Below are 18,259 nucleotides of genomic sequence, written 5' to 3' on the forward strand. Positions count from 1 at the left end.
TTTGAATGGTTAGCTGCTCTTGTACAGGATGAGGTTTTTTGAGAGCAATTATAATCAGAAAAGTTTATTCTATTGCGTTGTTTCCCCCACGCTGATTCCCAATTTGCTATTTTATATCGTATCCTATCCCATTTTTTTTAAACACCATCTCAGCAAAGTTTACCTAGCGTTTGGAAATCATTCCAGGATATTCTTGGCATGTGTGTGTCTTCCCTCCTAACGCAGGCTTCGTAATTAGAGCTCATTTGTCACTTGTGGTGCTGCTGCAAGTGGCAGCCTGGACACACAGGGCTGGCTGTGGGGCGAGGATACACTTGAGGACCTGCTGCAGCCCGGAGAGGCCAGTGCAAACATCAGGAGAGCTGGGATGTGTCGCAGATGAGAGGAGTAGGATGATCTCTGTCATGATTTAATTTGCTGTGAATGACATTTCGCTGTGGTGTGACTGCTGGATTGTCCTTGGGGGATGTCACAAGTTATTTTTTTCTCCTGTCTGGATTACGGAGCCAAAAGGCCGGAGGGACAAACAAGTGTGAGCCAGGTTACACATGGAACTGGGCTAGTGGAGACTTGGTCTGCCCACGGGCAGGTGTGGGACCAGGCGTCTTCCTTCCGGATGTCACCTGTTCTCCTGCCGCTGCTGGAGGCCAAGTGTATCACGGCTGTAGTCGTGTCAGCTATCCTTGCTTCGCAGTTAAAAGCTCTCCTTTGTAGGCCTGTCATGAGACATGCATCCCCCCCTTCTTTTCTCCTCCAGAAAACATTGGATTCTGATATTACCTTGTGATTCTGAAAGCCAAGGCCTTAGGCACATGCCTTTCGTGCCTCAGCTTTCGTCTGCTCCTGCTCCTGGTTGTGTACGAACACAATGAGGGGAGAGAGAAACCTGAGCAGACGGGCTGAGCACACCCCATCGCCTTCTGGGGAGCCCCATTGTGTGCTGCAAGGAAATGCTTCGCTCCTGGCATGGTGGATGAGCAGGATGGGGAGAATACCATCACCTACCCATCATTTGAATTTGGCAAGAGGACAGGAGTACAAACAAGGAATGGATATTTACTATATTAAAAATAAGGAAGGGGCATAATCACACGATTCACGTGGCTTTATCAGCAGTTGCCTGTAAATACGTTTGAAGTTTGACTGTATTTTATTACTTAAACTTGAGTGACCCGTCTCAGTGTGGATGCTCGTGTCACAAGGGCTGTGTTGCTGTTTGCTCCCATGCCAGCTCCTGCCTGTTGCTGCCTCTTCTCCTGAACTACCTGGACTGTTTATGCTATGTGGTAATTCAGACCAGGGAACTGAGCTGAAACTAGTTTGGCAAAAATCCTGATGCAAGGACCATTAGATGTGCTTCTTTATGGCTTCTTGGTTGCTCAGCACATGCAAATATTTAATCTCATGTTTAATTCTGTGTTGTGGGCGTAGGAGCCGGAGGCAAAATCCTAACAACTTGAGTGGAATCGGGATTTCCCCTGAAAGCAGGCCCATAAATCCAGTGGGAAATTTAATTCTCCAGCACTCAGATTCAGGCCTGTGACCCTCAGCTGCAGGCTCTGGAGGGCAAAGGCAGTGTCCATGTTGAGGTGCTGGCCCTGAGACCTTTGGATCCAGAACGGGTCCCCGACTGACCGATGTGTAACATGTCACGCTGCGGGGAGGGCATTTAACTGTAAAGCCCCAGCAGCGGGTCAGGATGATCGGAGCGGGGCTGGAAATGGTTCCTTGGGAGCAAGCGAAAGAGGGGGTGCCCGCACGGGGAGTAGCGCGAGGCCAGACGCGAGCAGCAACACAAGCCGGGTCGCCTCGTATCCCATCTCATCCCAGCGCCGGTTCTGCCGCTCGCAATCCCGAAGTTTGCTCGGTGCCTTCCTCCTCCCGAGGGATGGAGGCTCCCTGCTCCGGGCCCGGCCCGAGCGGCGGGCGGGGAGCCGCAGGTATCGCGGTGCAGGGGGTGTGTGTGTGTGTGCGTGTGTCTGTGTCTGTGCGCGTCTCCTTTGTCTGAGCAGCCCGAGCAGCGCCGAGCGCCCCGCGGGCGGCCGCGCATCCTCCCCGCCCAGCGCCGCTCGGCACGGCCGCGCCCGGCCCGCCCCGCCGGCCCCGCCACGGCGCGGGGCCCGTTCCCGCGGGGGCGATCGCCGGCCGAGCCCCCGCCCGCCGTGTGCGGGGCTCGGCCGCGGTGCCCCGGCCGCGCCGTGCCCGCTGTCCCCGCAGGCCGGCGGTGTGGAAGCGGCCCGCGATTGGCCGTGCCGGCAGGGCCAGCCCCTTCCTGGCTGCCTGGCATGAATATGCACGGCCCCCCTTCCTCCTCCTCCTCCTCCTCCTCCTGCATGTGTGTGTGTGTGTGCGGGGAGCGGGGCTCCGCCAGCAGCGCCGCTCCAGCCATGTCAGCTCGGCTCCGCCTGGGCCCACCATGAGCCATGGCCATGTCTGCGAGCGCCGACGAGGAGGACTTCGAGTCGGAGCCGGAGCCCGAGCCGGGGCCGGGGCCCGAGCTGGGGCCGGAGCAGGTCCGGGGCGGGCGGCGAAGTTTGCAGCGGGAAGGGAGGGGAGGAGGCCGGGCCGGGCAGCGCCGCGCCGGCCGCGGGGACGGGAACAATGTGGGGTCGGGAGCGGCCCCGGGGCAGCGCCGCCCGCCCGAGAACCGCGCCGGGCGGGGCCGCGGAGCCTCCGCGGGGCCGGCCCGGGGCGCTCGGCCTCGCCCGCCGCGGGCGCCCCGGGCACCGCGAGTTCGGCACCTCCCAGGGCCCCCAACGCGCCGGGAGCGGGGCGTTTGTGCCTCTCGGGGGCTGCCCTGTCCTCGGCAGAATTGTTATTTTTTTTCCCCTTTTTTTCTTCTTTTTTTTTTTTTTTTTTCCTATTAAGATTACTCAAATAGCTGAGAGGGCTGCGGGACTTGGGGAGAGAGTCTTGATGCTGAGCCTGGTTACCTTGTCTTGGTTTGATTTATAGCTAAAGCCTCCTTTCCATTCCCAGGGACGAGGGATGTAGAATAAAGAGAAGGATGTGTGCCGAAATGAAAAGAGAACTTTTATTAATACTTGCAGGGTTTATTCTCTGAAGGCTTTTTTTTCCCCCTGTGGGGGAAGAGAATAAACTTTTCGAATTTATGAAGTAATCTGTGAAAAATAATCCAGAACATATGTTCTAGATTGCGTATTTTACTCTCTAAGAACTGCCTAAGCAATTAAAAATGCACCAGGAATAGTATTAAACATGTGTATGCAATTTGAACATAAACTTGATAGTTTTGTTTGTAACTCAAGGTGTTTTGCTCTTTAAAATAGCCTAATATTTTGTTTTTAGAGACAACTTTCTAGTAGGTCGGGTGTTGAGTCTATCCTCCAAAACCCATCGTGTTTCTAATAACTTTATGTTGCTTGGCTTCAGAGTTACACATAGAAAGCAGGGCCGAGAGTTTGGGGGATGGGGTGGTTGTGGTGTGCTTTGGGTGCTCCCCTGGGATGGCAGACCTGGTGTGGAAACCTTGGGAGAGGCATTAATGTGCTACACTGGCCTGATGTAGTGTCAGTCCAAGAACCTAAGCCGAGGTTTGGATGAGTAACTTTATTAAGCCTTTACTTAGTTCTGGGGATTGTGTGAATGTGCAGGCCTGTTCTGCTGCTCAGTTCACTGCTCTGTGCCCAGACCTGGTTGTTAAAATGTCCCAGCCCCCTTCCTTTTCTTAAATTTTGTCCCATGCCAGGCCTTTTCCATTTGGATCTGTGTGTTGGTGCAATCACTGCACTCTTTTAAAAAAGAGCTAATGGTTGGGCGAGCAGATTGGTCTCAGCTGTATTGTACCAGCTGTGAAATTGCTGCTTGGAGGTGCTGGTTCTTGCTGGATGAATCTGGAAAGTTGGTCATGTTCTGGGATTCTTCAACTCTTCTAAAACCTGAGGCTTTCATAGTGTTTTTTTATGTCTTAAAACTTTAAAACAAAAATTAATGCAAGAAAGGGGAAATCTTTCTTTCAGAGTTTCTTAGGAGTCTTGGTCTGATCCGAAACTATAACACTGTGACCTATGTACCAAAGACCTGTGGAATGTTTTCCTTTTTGTTCAGAACTGTTCCAGTGGTAAAACACTGCTTGTAGCTCCAGCTGTATTTTCATACAAGCCTGCTTTAATGTCTAGTTACTCTATTTTTCTACACAGGACTTGTCAAATCCATATTATGTCACTTTTTCTGCTGCGACAGTCCCTGGTATATAACAGGTGAAAGCCTTCAGCTCTACAGGTGTAGTTGAACAGCACAGCTTCAGTGCTTGGGGAGAAGCTGCAGTTTTTGTCACTCAGACTTTCTCCTGACTTTCATTCCTCTTTCCCTCGTTTGTGCCCAAACTAAGAAGGCAAAAGGACTATTGTTTTTCCCAGTACAGAGCCAACAGGATTTACTGCACTTGTGGTAGTTGCAGGCAGCACTGGGGGCTTGGAAGCATGTGGATGCCAGGGCACGTGTCCTGCCTGGTGCTGGCCCTGCCCCAGCCCACCAAGTTGCTTGTGGTAGGAAGAAATTTGGGTTCTGACTGTGGCACTTGAGTGTGTGTAAACAGAGAAAACTGCTCCTGGCTGGGGCAGGGGGATGTGTCCTGCAGCAGTGGTAAGAAAAGCTGCATTTTCCACAGGGTGCCCCAAGTCTGTGTAACTTACTGGTGTCATTAAGAGCTCCTGCTTTGGATGCAGCTTATCTCCAAAAGCATGTTTTTGCCAGTATATCTTATTTCACCCTCCAGGCCTAATTTCTACCTCCTCACCACTAGAGGAAAATAAACGGGGGCACTGGTGTTGGCACCGATGTGCCAGTTTATCACTCCCTGAACAACATAGCTGTGTTGGCAGAAAAGCTGCTGGAGCGTCACTTATGCCCAGATGAACTTGGGGAGTATAAACTTTTTTTTTGTGGGGAAATCGGCTTTACTGTGGATTCGGTGGTGGAGCTCTGTGGTCACCTGGCAGGGGTCACTGGGAGCCACGTTTCTTTTTGTAGAAGAGGACGAGGAACTTTGTAGGTATGAACTGGAGGAGATGGTGGCAGTGAACATCTGGAGAGGATTAGTCCTTATTGGGGATGGCTGGGCTTGGAAAAGTTCCAACACCTTCCCTTTCCCTCTGATGCCGCCTGCTTAATGAGGGACCTTGGACTTGTCTTGTGGGACATATTCTGATGGAGGGTGATATGACTGTAAATAGTCACTGCTAGAGGAAAACAGCTCTCCTGGAGTTTGTGTGTGCAAACATTTAGGCAGATAGGCTTTAGTCAGACATAATAGATCCATGATGTTGGCGTGTGTTCTTCAATTAATACAACTTTTAAGGATGTTATTGGCATCAGTGTGATTTTTTTTTTTCTGTCTCAATCGAGCTTCTTCCTCGTCCCCACTGAATTCCTGCAGTTACATCATCCTGTCCTTCCTTCTTCCTCTTAAGTTCTTCCTTTGACAAGGGTTTCTGTTAATTGCTAAAGAGCTGTAAGGGTTTGGAAGCTGTTTAGTAGCAATGCCAAAGAACTGTTGATTTGGTTGTGATTATCAATTCCCAGACTGCCCAGGAAGTGGTGTCCCTGGAAGTGTTCAAAAAACATCTGGTGTGGCACTTGGGGACATGGTTTAGGGGTGAACATGGCAGTGCTGAGTTAACAGTTGGACTTGATTATCTTAGAGGTCTTTTCCAACATGAATGATTCCATGCAGTGCCTGGCAGGGTGTGTGTAACAGGCCGTCCCTGCCAGGCAGCCGAGGCCAATCCCCGTATTTTGAAGTTAATGTAGAGTTAATCACAGGGTGTTTCAAACACCTCTGGTAAAATGACTTTGGTGGCTCTCGGTCCAGTGTGTCAGTGTGTGTGTCCTTGGTCTACACCAGTGCTGGTAATTGTCAATTTGATTGGGTTTCTTATCAGGAAGGCCAAAGTTACATCCCTGGGAGTCTGAGGGAGGGACACGGCACTGGGACAGGAGAGGACAGTGCTGTCACTGCCTTGGACAGCAAACAGGGAGCCTTGACCTCCAGAACTTCCACCTGTTTGAATGGAAAAATGTCCCTCTGATGCAGTGGGAGGAGACAAGGAAATAAGTGACCAGAAGCCTTTGCTGTGCTACCCTGTGGGTGTCTCCAGTGCCCAGTGTCACCCCATGACCCACCATGTCTAGGGGGGTGTTTTAGTTGTGAATCATTGTTTTTTTGATGGAGGTTTTTTTGTTTTATTTTCCCCTAGGGTTTATTTATCAGATCTTATAAAGATCTGGTAATTAAATTTGGCTACTCTAATTCTGTTAAACCAATTGCATTGGGATGCAGTGCCATATAAAGCTCTAGGTGCAGGACTGGCACCCGGCAAGTCCTGGATCCTCACCTTTGGGTGCTCATGTGGTTGTATTGACTTGGTCAAACTACAGTAAATGAGAACAGTCAGAATTTGTCCACGTGTTACAGAAGGAAATCGTCAGTCTTGCAGATGAAAGGGATGTATTTGTGTGCACAGCACCTTGAGGCAGTGACCACTGTGCACGTAAGATGTCTTGTCTTGGGGAGGTTTACGCAGTGGTTACTACGTGAGCTGTTCAGATTGTACTTGGTTAAAGTGAAGTGCTTCAGGGTCTCACTGAACTGGCCACGTGAGAAGCTCTTCAGAAGGGCCCTGTGCATGTCTCTGTGTTTTTCTCAGAGATATTGAGTCTGAAATAATGGTTTGGTGCTGCTGGCAACAGTTTAAGCAGGTCACTGAAACTGAGTGGTGGAATAAGACCCATGCCCAGGTAAAGGCCACTCTCAGAAGAGCCTGTTTCTAGGCTGAAGACTTTGTCAGCCTTACTTTGAGGGCCAGGACCACCTTCCTCCTGGACTTGGTTTCAAGGTCAACTGATTTTCCTCTCCAGGGCAGGAGAGTTGGTAGGTAAAGTTGCCTGGTGACATCTCCAACAGAGGCCAGTTGTTGGGACAGCAGCTGGGCAGCATCAGCACCTACTTAACGATGCATTTAACAGCTGATACCTCTTGGACTGTTGTCTTCAAAACTTGATGTTCTTGGTATTTTTGTTTGCCTTTTGAGTTGTTCTTTGTAACTGTGAATGTTAGAAATCTGTTGCTGTAAACATCAGGGTTGTGTTTCTGTTGCAGTAAGGGTTGTGCTCAGGGTAGAGGCCCTTCTTTGGTGCCTCTGGTCCTTCTGACTCAGGTGTGATGGTCGGTGGGTTTTCAGTGGCAGGCAAGCAGCCTGTGACATGTGGTGAAAGTGTGCTGAGGTACCTGTAAGCAGGCAGTGGAAACTTCCCAGCAGCCAACTGTTAGTCCATAGCCAAGATAAACTAATATTCTGAGCAGTGACTTCCAGGTAGTATTTCCTAGGGGTTGATTTAGAGTTGGAAGTGTTGTACCTGGGCTTATTCCTAGATCTGCACAACCCTGTTGAAAGAGTGGAATTGCTGATGACCACCCCACCCAGTCCACCTGGAACATACTGAATTTGGTGGGATCTGTAGGAGCTCAGCACTTCAGAAAATGAGTTTAAATGAGTTTGCTACCTTGTCCCCTTTCCTGTGTGAGGAGTGGGTGTGTTTAAGCACTGTGGTGTGGGAGGGTGAGCCCAACTTCATGATTTGTAAATGGCTTTGTAGTTCATAGTGTATTACATTTGATGGCCCAAGTTTACTCCCACTACCCAAATGCTGTGTCTGCTTCAGGGACAGGAGCAAGTTACCTTTGGGTGTAACAGCAGTAATCTGGGGAGGACAAATCTGGGGAGGAACCCCAGCAGGGTGTCCTGTTCACATGGTTAGAAGGCAGAGCAAGTCCACCAGCTTTCTAGGTTTCAGTGTGATAGAGATGAGGATTTAGGATATTAATCCTAATATGTTTCAGCAGCTGCTTGCACAGCCTTTGGGAGCTTGGCAGAGTGGCCTTTGGGAGCTTGGCAGAGTGGCCTTTGGGAGCTTGGCAGAGTGGCCTTTGGGAGCTTGGCAGAGTGGCCTTTGGGAGCTTGGCAGAGTGGCTATCATTGCTTCAGCATCCTCCTGCCTCTCTTCTGAAGACTTGGTGTGGCCATAGTAGAATGAGCACAGTTTTGTGGAGGTGCTGGAGAACGTAGGGGATGGCTGGTGATGGTATTTCAGGCAGGCTCTGTCTCAGCTCCCGGGCTTCTGTTGTTAGGTTTAAGAAAAAAAAAAAGTCTTCAAGTTTGGTACAGTCTTTGGTTTTTTGGCAGTTCTTAGAGGTGGCTGCTTGGGACTACAGAGCCAGCAGGCACAGGCTGTGCTTCAAGGTGTCACCTCCTTAGGAAAGGAGATGGTGGGATCTGCCACACAGGAGGAGACTGTTGGCCTTGAACCCAGTTTGGGGCTTGCTGAGCCTGAGGCCGTGGAGCTGCTGTTTGCTGGTCACTGTGGTAAACCCGGATGAGGAGTCCTGCCATCCCCTGCCACTCACTCTTTATTTGCAAGACAAATCCATGGAGTTGTGCTGGGAGGGTGGCAAGTTGCAGTACAGAGATGAGGACATGAGCTGGGAAGGAAATCTACCTCGATTCACTACCAGGGCTGGTCCGTTGTAAAACTGCAGTCTGAGCTGGAAATCCTGCAGCATCTCCTCACTAACATCGACCTGGAATTTGTCTGGCTGTCTGCCATGTGCTAAATAAACCCCAAGCCATGTTGGAGGCTCCTTCTACCCCCTTGAATCCCAGCCCCTTTCTGGGATAGCAACCCACAGGCCAGATTTTCTTCTGTGGAGGTTTTTAGGCGCCCACTTTGGAGCCCCTTGAAACTGGATACTAGTAGGAATTCCTGCAAGGCCTCTCAAGCCTTGCTGGCTTCGACATCCTGGAGTGAAAACGTGGCTTGGATTGAGGATTGGTAGGTTGGTAAATTAGTACAATTGCTTGAACATGTTAACGAGCAGTGAAGAGGTCTGGGTAGTTAAGAAGTGTTGGATACAGTGAGATCCAGGTCTGCACCTCTGCCCTGTGCTGCTGATCTGTAAGGAAATCTGTGTTGTGTGCTGTGGTCTGGCTTCAGATTTGTTCTTGTACCTTCATCTTCCTGCTTTTGTAGTGTTTTTTTTTTTTTTTTTTTAGGATTCTCAGCTCCTGTGTTCAAGCAATGTCTTTTTACCTCTTGCATCTTTGTAGTGTCCTGGCACTTAAACTGCTGTCCTCAGAATTAGGACTTGGCTTGTTTTACTGTGGCAGAAGCAGGAGTTGTGTTTCAGCTGGAAAAGCACCGAGTTTGATTTTCCCTTGAAAGCAGTTGCTTTTAAAAACACCCTTCTGATGGTGTCAGAGCTGTTGTTTGCCTCCTTAAACTTAATCATGTTCCATCCCATGGGAAGGAGTCAGGTGCTCACACTGTCTTCCATGTGCTGTTGGCCGAGGGGAACTTGCCCAAGTTGTTGTAGATGTTTTGGTTTAACTTGTTCCCGCTGATATCCAGCCCTTGGTTCGTGATGTCCCTTCCTAGTGGAAGGAGACTAATAGAGAGAATGGAGGAGTGATTCATGCCGAGGAAGAAAATTATCTCTTATCTAGGTTGCCTCTAAGCCAGTCCTGCCAGAGACGACTTTATCCTTGAGAGGCTGGAAAGTTGGTCTAGGAGGTAAATATTTATTCTTTAGAGTGTCTGACATTGATCTGAAATCCAGGCGGCCGGTGTGGCTGGGGATGGGAAGGAAGCTGTGCTGTCTGTGTTCACACAGCACAGGGGGGTTCAACCTGCACACGGAGCAAAATCTGCTCCCGAGAAGTGGAATTAAAAACTTGCTGAAATCTGTGTAACCTCATGGACTATGTTTTCTCCCACCTACAGTAGGTCTGTAGGAGAGGAAGCTTAAGGAGTCTGACTCGTGGCTTCTTTGTGCTCCCAGCACTGAGATTCCTGGGATGGAGGCTGTTAAAATATCAGCACTCTTCTGCAGCTTAGAGAGAGTCACTGGAGCTTTGCTAAGTCAGCTGGGAGGAAGATCAAATACTCAGCAGTGTGGCTTTTCTTCAGGGTTGTGTAGCAGGACACTTAGGGAGGCTTTTGTAGAACCAAGTGGAAATATTTCCACACCTCTTAAAATCTGTGGTGGAATTTCTTCATGGCTTCCTACAGCCAACCTGCCCCTGCCTTGGTGATTGCCCAGAATTCAGCTGGAACAGAAAGTGAAACTGCCTGGTCTACTGGTCAGATGCTGAGATGTGCAGAAAGTGGAAAAGTTGTATAAATGCTGAACCAGATGAACTTTGCAGTCCTGTTATTATCATCTTTATGAAGAAAGCTGTCAGTGGTCAGAATGAGCCAAGCCAATTCTTGCATAATTAGCCCCATACAATTACATGGTATTTAGTGAAGTTTGGCTTGAGCTGCAAGTTCTTGTGTATAACAGGGAGTTTCTGATGAGAACATTAAATTTGGATGTCCAGAGTGAATATGTTGCAGTTAACCTAATCATTTCAAATCTTTTCATGCTCCTTTAGCTTCTCTCTTAAAGGTCATGGAAATCTAGACCTGGGATGCCCTTTTTAGCCTTTGCACAGCATCAGTTGGTGTTCTATTTTTGAGCACTTGCTGGTGTTGGATATGAGGGGAGCTACTTTGGAAGGGTTTTTTAGCATTTGTGTTTTATTTCCTACTTAATCACTTGGCAGTAGTTGATGGTCTCCTGATTTTTTAGGGAGATTGCTGGGGCTTGACCATTACTGGGCGTTTCTCTGCTGTAACCTCAAAATTACTTTTGCTGCCCCTTTGGATTCTTCCACTTCCAGTGGAGGAAAGCAGACCTTCTGGCTTAACCTGAGCACAAATCTAAGAGCTCAGTGTTGACACAGATAATCTCTTGACCTAAGCCAAGCACATTGCTCGGGACTTGGTCCTGCATTGAGCTGTGTGTAAATGGATTCTCCCTCCCCTCCTCCTGGACTGGGCTTGCTCTGGGTTTGGGATCTCTCATTTATGTCCTCATTTCTTTGTCTTTTTACAGTTCGTCTCTTAGTGGAAAGTTAACAGCACTCCTTGAGCTCTAAGAGCGATGCTGTGACTGCCGAGTGTTAATGACCGATGTGTTTGCAATCCCGGTACACCTGTCGCTTTTGTGCCTGAGGTGCCCACAACTCCTGTCCACGAAAGTCCTGTGGTGTAGCTGGGAAGCGGGATGTGCGATTGACCTTGTGTGTGTCTGGCTCTTCCAGAACAGGGCAGTCGGGCGGCCCAAGGGGAAGCTGGGCCCGGCCTCTGCGGTGAAGCTCGCGGCCAACCGGACGACCGCGGGCGCCCGGCGGAGGAGGACGCGATGCCGCAAGTGCGAGGCGTGTCTGCGGACGGAGTGCGGCGAGTGCCACTTCTGCAAGGACATGAAGAAGTTCGGGGGCCCCGGCAGGATGAAGCAGTCCTGCATCATGAGGCAGTGCATCGCGGTGAGTGCCTGGAGCTGCTCCTCGCTCTGCTGGCTGCTGACGGGGCGGGGAGCCGACACCTCCGCTCTGCTCTGAGGAGTCTTGAAGTGCATCAGGGGATGTGTAATCCTTGCCCTCTCAGCTCAGATCCCTTCTTCCCAGCACTTCTCATCCTCCCCAAATCTTAAACCACAATGCTACTAAAAACTTAATAGCACAGCTTTCCTTCTCAGCAGTGGAGAAGTGGAGATTATCAGTACATCAGAAATTGTCCCTCAGATCACACTGAAACACTAGGGTTGGGGGAGAAGGGGAAGAGTGGGAAGTTCTGATTCAAATGGAGAAGAGGCATATTTGGATCTCAAAATTTCCTGAGCAAAAACTGCCTTGCAGCCATGTTTACCATCTTAACTACATAACCAAATTAAGATGTGGAGAAATCTTTGACCAACATCCTCCAAGATGTTGGTGTTGGTGACCCCAGCCCCAGGCTACCTGAGATCTGAATTTCAGTTTGGTTGCTGTTACCTAGACATAGAGCAGAGGGTCTGATCCAGATGAGACATCAATCCACGGTCTTGTCTTCCTCAGGGACTGGAAATGGCTGTCAGGGAAAGAGCATCAGAACAGGGCAAGCAGGGAGTCTGTTTCCTGGGCTCCTGTGATACATTGCTTAGAAGCTTCTTGAGTCACAGGTGATAGCTTTCTATTTAACAAATATTGACAGATTAATCTTCCATTAAGTTGTTCAAGCAGCTTTTGAATCCGTTGCTGCCGTGCTGACTGTTGTGGAGCTTCTCTCCAGTCTCGTGTCTGCAGTGCCTCCGTTCAAGGCTAAAAATCAGCTTTAGCTTTTATCTTAATTCTTTGGAAGGTCTTGTTTATGCTATTGTTTAGGGTTGGGGTTTCTTTTGTTGTTGTTTTTTTAAAGAAAGGAATGTTGTTTATTCATAACTGAAATATCACCCCATCTCTCTACTGATTTCTCGTGTTCCAGTTCCTTTCACTTAGTATTTGGGTTTTTTTCCTTTAATTATGATGAGAAGGCTGGAGACATTAAATGACTTTGCCTGACACTGATAAGAAACTGATAAGTGCTGCAGGTTTCCAGTAGTTGCTTCTGGTAGCTCACTCCATGTCCTGTTCTAAGCTCTGCACTGTTCCTGACATAGAGGATTGGGTTCAGCACTGCTGGATCGTTCAGTAAAGCACACAGAATATCCACCTTTCCGCAGAGTGCTTTTGCAGCTCCAGTGTCTTTTCTTTGAACACTTGATTTCCTGGAGTGTGGCATGAATTGAACAGCATGGATGAAGAATTTATTATTCTCCAGGGGCAAGAAGTAGTGAAATCATGCTGCCTTTTTAGTGGAAGGATTAAATTAGGGCTGCAGTGAGCTTTCTCATCCTCACTGATGAAGGAAACTTTCATACTAAGCTGTTCCACTCTTGATAACACAGGCTGAGCCTTTTGGAGATGATCTGGGTTCTCTTCTAGCTGAGTGTAGTCACCCTCTTTCTTCCAATGAAGGTTTATTTTTCTTATTGGTGCCTAGAGTTTAATTTCCAGAAGCTGTGGTTAGAGCACAGGGCTTGCTAGCCAGGGGACTCTTGATTACTTGTCCTGCCCTCACATGCATTGAAAATAACATCTCTGCCCTTTGTAGGTTGGTGTAAATATCAGGGGGATTATTAAAAACTCTCTTAGAGCAGCAAAGGCCCAGAAAATTGACAAGTTGAACTGTTGTAACTTTTAAGGTGCTTTACATTTCTACAAGCAATCCTGTTATCTTTTCTCTTGTTCTCTAACAATTCAGTAGCAATATATTGTGGTACTTATCAAACAGCTTCCAGCCCAAAAAAAAACCTGCTGAAAAGATGTGCAAGCAAGGCTCTGTGGAAGTAATGATCCCTGCAGTTCTGGGATTGTGTTTTCCTCTGGTTAATAACATTGACAATATTAACTAGATGCAGACTTTCATTAAACTCAGAAGCCTTGGGAGAGCTGACTGTACTGCTGTTCGGAGAGCAGGAACCTCCTCTGCGTCACCAGTTCAGTCAGGAAGGGAGGCAGGAGTGCCTGGGACACACTTTGCTACATAGAATGGGTCTGAAGGGAATGTGGGGCTCCAGGAGGACAAGCTGTTACAGTGCAGCTGCTGTTCCAGCCCTTCAGTGGGGCACAGAGGAGGCTCCCTAGACACCCTTGCTCCCAGCAAGAAAAACTGTCCTGCTCCTGGGATGTTTGCTCTTGAGTGTGAATATAAATACTTGTGTGGAGATCAGACAAAACAAGTGGACAGAGCCCTGGACAACTTGGCTTTTCTCTGGTTTACCTGCTGGTGATCCTGGGGATTCCTATTTTGTGCTTGGAGGAAGGGTGGGAATGAAATAGTATTTGCAAAATGCTTTTAAAGTGGAGCGTGGGTAAGTCCTGGCAGGAGAAGGCAGGGAAGTGTTGCCATAGCTAATGGATCAGGTGTTGGGGTGTGGGGCAGAGCACTGTGCCCTGTAATGCCTTATTGCAGCTGGGCTTCTCCTGGGCTGAAATGTGCTGAAGGATGCTCTGCTGCTGCCAAAATTTGGGTTGGTGTGCAGGTATCCACTTAGAGACTTTATTTTTTATTTTATATCTCTACAAGAGATCTTGCTGTGAAAAGCCACATCTCTGCCTCTGGCTGTGTAATGGTTAAGGACTTGCAGCCTAATTGATTGCACTTCCCATTATGGCCAGTTTAGGATCTTCCTTTTCCTTTTTGTAATGAGGTTTATTATACCTTATTGCTGCAAAGCAGAAGTTTGTTAATCGTTACCAGAAAGGTGGCTTTTTAATTAGAGTGGCTTTCAGTGCTTTGACATGGGTGACAGATCTGTGAGATGCTGCAGTTCCCTTTCTGCCTCAGCAGAAGAGAAAACTAAAAAATCAGTGTGATCCCACTTGTGACACTTGCAGGAGAGAATCCTCTTTCTAAGTGCAGAGGTTTTTGCAGTGCTTAGGTTGGGAGCAGGGCCCTGGATAATGGACTGTCAGTCAGGAAAGGGTCTGTTCTTGGTTCTGTTGTGGGCTTGCTGTGAGACCTGGATCAGGTCCCATAACATCTGTCTGCCCTGCCTGTAAAATAGGGGAGCTGCCAAAGCGCCGCTCGGATTGCAGAGCTAATGGATGTGAATAGTGATGTTCTAGGTTGCTTCTTTCCCCTCCCATTGTACACTGGTGAAGTGACTTGCATGCCAATGTCTGTGTTAGCTCACAGATTCAGGGAACCCTCCAAAAATGCATTTTCATCCATCCCTGGAATGCTCCATGAATCTGTGTTGCTGCAGGGAGGGCACTTTGGTGAAACGTTTCCTGTGGTGCTTGGTCTGGATACCCAGTCCCAATTTGTTACCAGTTTTTCTTGCCTTCATGGCAGTTTGCACAATTAATCCCTATTTATCTCCTCTTTGAAATGAGGATTGAGTTGCACATTGAGTTCTTCTGTTTCTGTGTCCTGATCAATTCTTTCTGATACATAAACAGCCGGTGTTGCCTCATACTGCTGTGTGTCTGGTGTGTGGAGAAGCTGGGAAGGAGGACACTGTGGAAGAGGAGGAGAGCAAGTTTAATCTCATGCTAATGGAATGCTCCATTTGTAATGAAATCATACACCCAGGATGCCTTAAGGTGAGTACAAGGATGTGATACATGTTGGAAACAAAAGCTGCATTAGTTATCGCCTTCATGTAAATGTAGTGCACAGAAAATGAGAAGCTTTTAGGTTTTCATCTTTGGACACTTAAGTGAGCTAAGAGTTGGTGTGAGGAGCAGAGTGAAACGCAGCCCTGACTGGCAGGTGGGGTCCTTGAGGTAGCAGCATTCCCTGTGAACAGAGGCTGGCTTTGGATGGCCCTGAGGGGGACGTGCATGCAAAGGTCTTGTGGGTTTGTTTTGTTTTTCTTTCTTTTTGCCTCTTGTTTAAGGAAGTGAGTTGTTTCAGTTGGGATGGGGCGGACAGAGCAATCTGCCTGTCCTTCTGGATGAGATAGCCCCAACTCTGTGTCAGCAGCTCCTCCCCGTGTCCCACAGTACAAAGGAGCAGTTTGCTGCTCCTGTTGGCCCAGGCACAGATGTGCCTTTGGGTGGCAGCTGGCTCCAAAGATGTTATGAGCAAGTGTTGGAGTATGAAGAGAGCAACTCTGGAGAACAGCCTGAGCGAGTGTCAGGCTGCAGGAGTGCTCACCCTTGGCTGACTCGAGCCCTGTGAGCAGCTGTATTCTTCGCTGGTAACAGAAGTGTCATTTTGGGCATAACTTGTGCATTAGCATTTAGAAGCTGCCTTTCTCCAGAGCTGGTTTCTTTCAGCTGATCAGCTATTTCCTGTTGCTGATTTGTTTATGGTTAAAGTGATTTGCCAAAGCAAATGTGTTCTAACACACCATGCCCCAGAAAGCAGCTTTTGGGCCCTTCTGGGATCTCGGGGAGGAGAGGTATGTCTGTTCCTTATGCAGGCCTGGGGTGAAGCTCTCCTGGTCTCTCATTTCCTTGACTCTGTATGTGGTGTTGCACCAAGCTCTGTGCTGTCATTTATTAGAGCAGAACACGGGGAGCTGGCAAAGCAGAGCTGTGCCTGTCTCCCTGATTCATGGAACTGGTGCTCACAGCTCCTGCCACAGATGGGCTCTGAAAGGGAGCTTTGCTTGCTTGGCTCTGCCTAGAACAAGGCTTTGGGGGCTGGTGAAGGAGGGGAAGGAGCTGCTTGTTGTCGGAGGTGCCTTAATTTTGGCTGCTTTGCTGTTCCCTGTCCTTGCTGGAAGTGCCCTGTGCCTCCCCCATTTCTGGCTTTGCAGTGTCAGTGACACTTCAGGGCTGAGTCCAGAGGATGCACTTGTTGTCTCGTGGCAGCTCAAGTGTTGTTTCCTCTCCTCATACTACATTTGGGACTAGGTGTACAGGATGTGGGTCAGGTCTGTGAAATCAGACAAGTGCTGTTTGTTCTCTTACACCTGCATGGTGGTCTGAGTGCTCTTTTGGTAACTAGGAACAATGTTGCTTTGGGTATTTCTGACAATTAAGCAGTGGGAGATTTACTGTGTGTCTGATGTCTTTGTATTTTGATTTCTCAGTGCTTCTGCTGAGCTGAAATTGTAGGTAACTGGGACTCTTTATTTACTGAGGCAAAAGGGCACTGTTAGGATTTGAGAATTGTCTTGGAAGGAGAGATGAAGCTGCTCAGGGGAACAGCAAAAGGAAAATGGAGTCTCTTCCTTGGATCCCTCCTCACTCTTTATTCCCAGGTTCTATGATTTCCTGCAAGACAGAAATCTGTTGCCATGTTTACATGTTGCTTGAGCCCTTGAGCCCTGAGGATGGAGCGGATGGAGCCCATAAATAGCCTTTGATGCAGCCCCAGCCCCAGGGCAGCTGCTTTGGCTGCCCACAAGGGAAAGTCCCTTCCTGTCCCACTTGGGAAATAGCAGTACCATGTGAACTGTTGGTCATCTCCAACTAAATATCTTGCAAATGTACATGTCACTGAATATTTCACAGAATATTCCAAGTTGGAAGGGACCCACAAGGATCATCGAGTCCAGCTCTTAAGTGAATGGCCCATAAAGGGATTGAACCCACGATCTTGGTGTTATTGGCACCATGTTCTAACCAAGTGGGCTGATCTCAGGGTCAAGGAGTCTGGAATAACCTGGATCAGTGAAGAGAGGATGTCCTTTCCTGGCATATTCCCACGTAGAGTGAACTCCCTCCAAGATGCATCTCCAGAGCTTGTGGAGTAGTTTGGCACATGCAGTGGGAGATTTGTTCTCCTGGGCAGGTTGTTCCTGGTTTGAAGTCCCTCCCCCTCCAGCTTCCTGATTTGGCTGTACATGTTTTGTGCTGGGTTTTCTCCATGGATCAGCAGTGTCAGAGGGTGACACTCTGAGGAGTTAAATTAAGGGCAGCTCAGGTGCATCTATGCTCTGACACAGCCTTGAGGGGCTCCCTTGCTGGGGGAGCCCTGGGTTCCAGAGCCCTGGATCCCTTGTATTGGAGTGGTATTAAGGACAGCCAGGTTGTTCCATGTGCTGAGCCGTGTCCTGGGAAGTTTTGACATGCTTCTTTCCTTGAAAATACACCAGCAACACAAATGCTTGTTTTGCTGAACGAGTTTCTTATGAAAATGATCTTGGGGAGTGTTTCACGAGTGCAGAACTGTTTCCAAGGGGAGCTCCTGAGATTTTGGGATGAACATTGCCTTTCATTGTTATGGAGTGTTCGAGTTGAACCACGAGTGGTGAATTTTTCTTCCCACATTCCAAATTGCTGGTACTGGTTAGCACATGTGAGTGCAGCACCTGATGCTGTTTCCCTAAGGAGAAGGGGTTCCTGTTCCTCAGTAGGAGCCCATTCTTTTCCATCTCAGGTGGATATAGTAATTATGGTGAAGGTGAATATTTAGGTGCCTTGTCAGAACAGCAGGAATACCAAGGCCTTTTCCAGCACAGCTTCAGCCCAGGTGTGTCTCACTGCCTGTTTCAGTCTTGGCACTGTCAGAATTCCTGGCTGTCCCTCGTGGTGCCAGATCAGCATCCTGGGGTGTCCATATCCCTGACAGGAAGATTTCAGAGCAGCAAGGTCTCCTGTTGACACTCTGTGGATTGCTGACCTTGTGCTGCAGGGGGGTTTCTGTGACACCTCCCTGCGGCTCCGACACCCCCCTGCTGTTTGTTACAAACACTCGGAACTGGCTCCCACCCAGCCTGAAAGGCTTGGGACACATTCAGTGGCAGGTTTGTGTGTGTCTAATTAGTTTGCTTACAGTTCCCCACATCTGTTCAGTTCCTTAAACTTCACAGAAGGGACAGAGCTGTAATGCTTTCCCTTCAGCAGCACTTGTTCTATATTCAGTGCGGGAAATAACT

At 48.8% G+C, this 18,259-nt stretch overlaps 1 protein-coding gene across 8 annotated transcripts in view; it reads left to right on the forward strand.

Annotated features, from left to right (window-relative positions):
• The window catches only part of KDM2B (lysine demethylase 2B), a 116,939-nt gene that overhangs the window by 88,303 nt on the left and 10,377 nt on the right, over nt 1-18,259 (forward strand). For all 8 annotated transcript variants that reach the window (XM_064675069.1, XM_064675065.1, XM_064675068.1 and 5 more), the window contains 2 exons: nt 11,163-11,387; nt 14,886-15,029. In XM_064675069.1, the coding sequence (XP_064531139.1) occupies nt 11,163-11,387; nt 14,886-15,029 (369 nt within the window). The remainder of the gene's footprint in view (nt 1-11,162; nt 11,388-14,885; nt 15,030-18,259) is intronic.

Source organism: Pseudopipra pipra, chromosome 18, assembly GCF_036250125.1.
Source record: "Pseudopipra pipra isolate bDixPip1 chromosome 18, bDixPip1.hap1, whole genome shotgun sequence".
Lineage (NCBI taxonomy): Eukaryota > Metazoa > Chordata > Aves > Passeriformes > Pipridae > Pseudopipra > Pseudopipra pipra.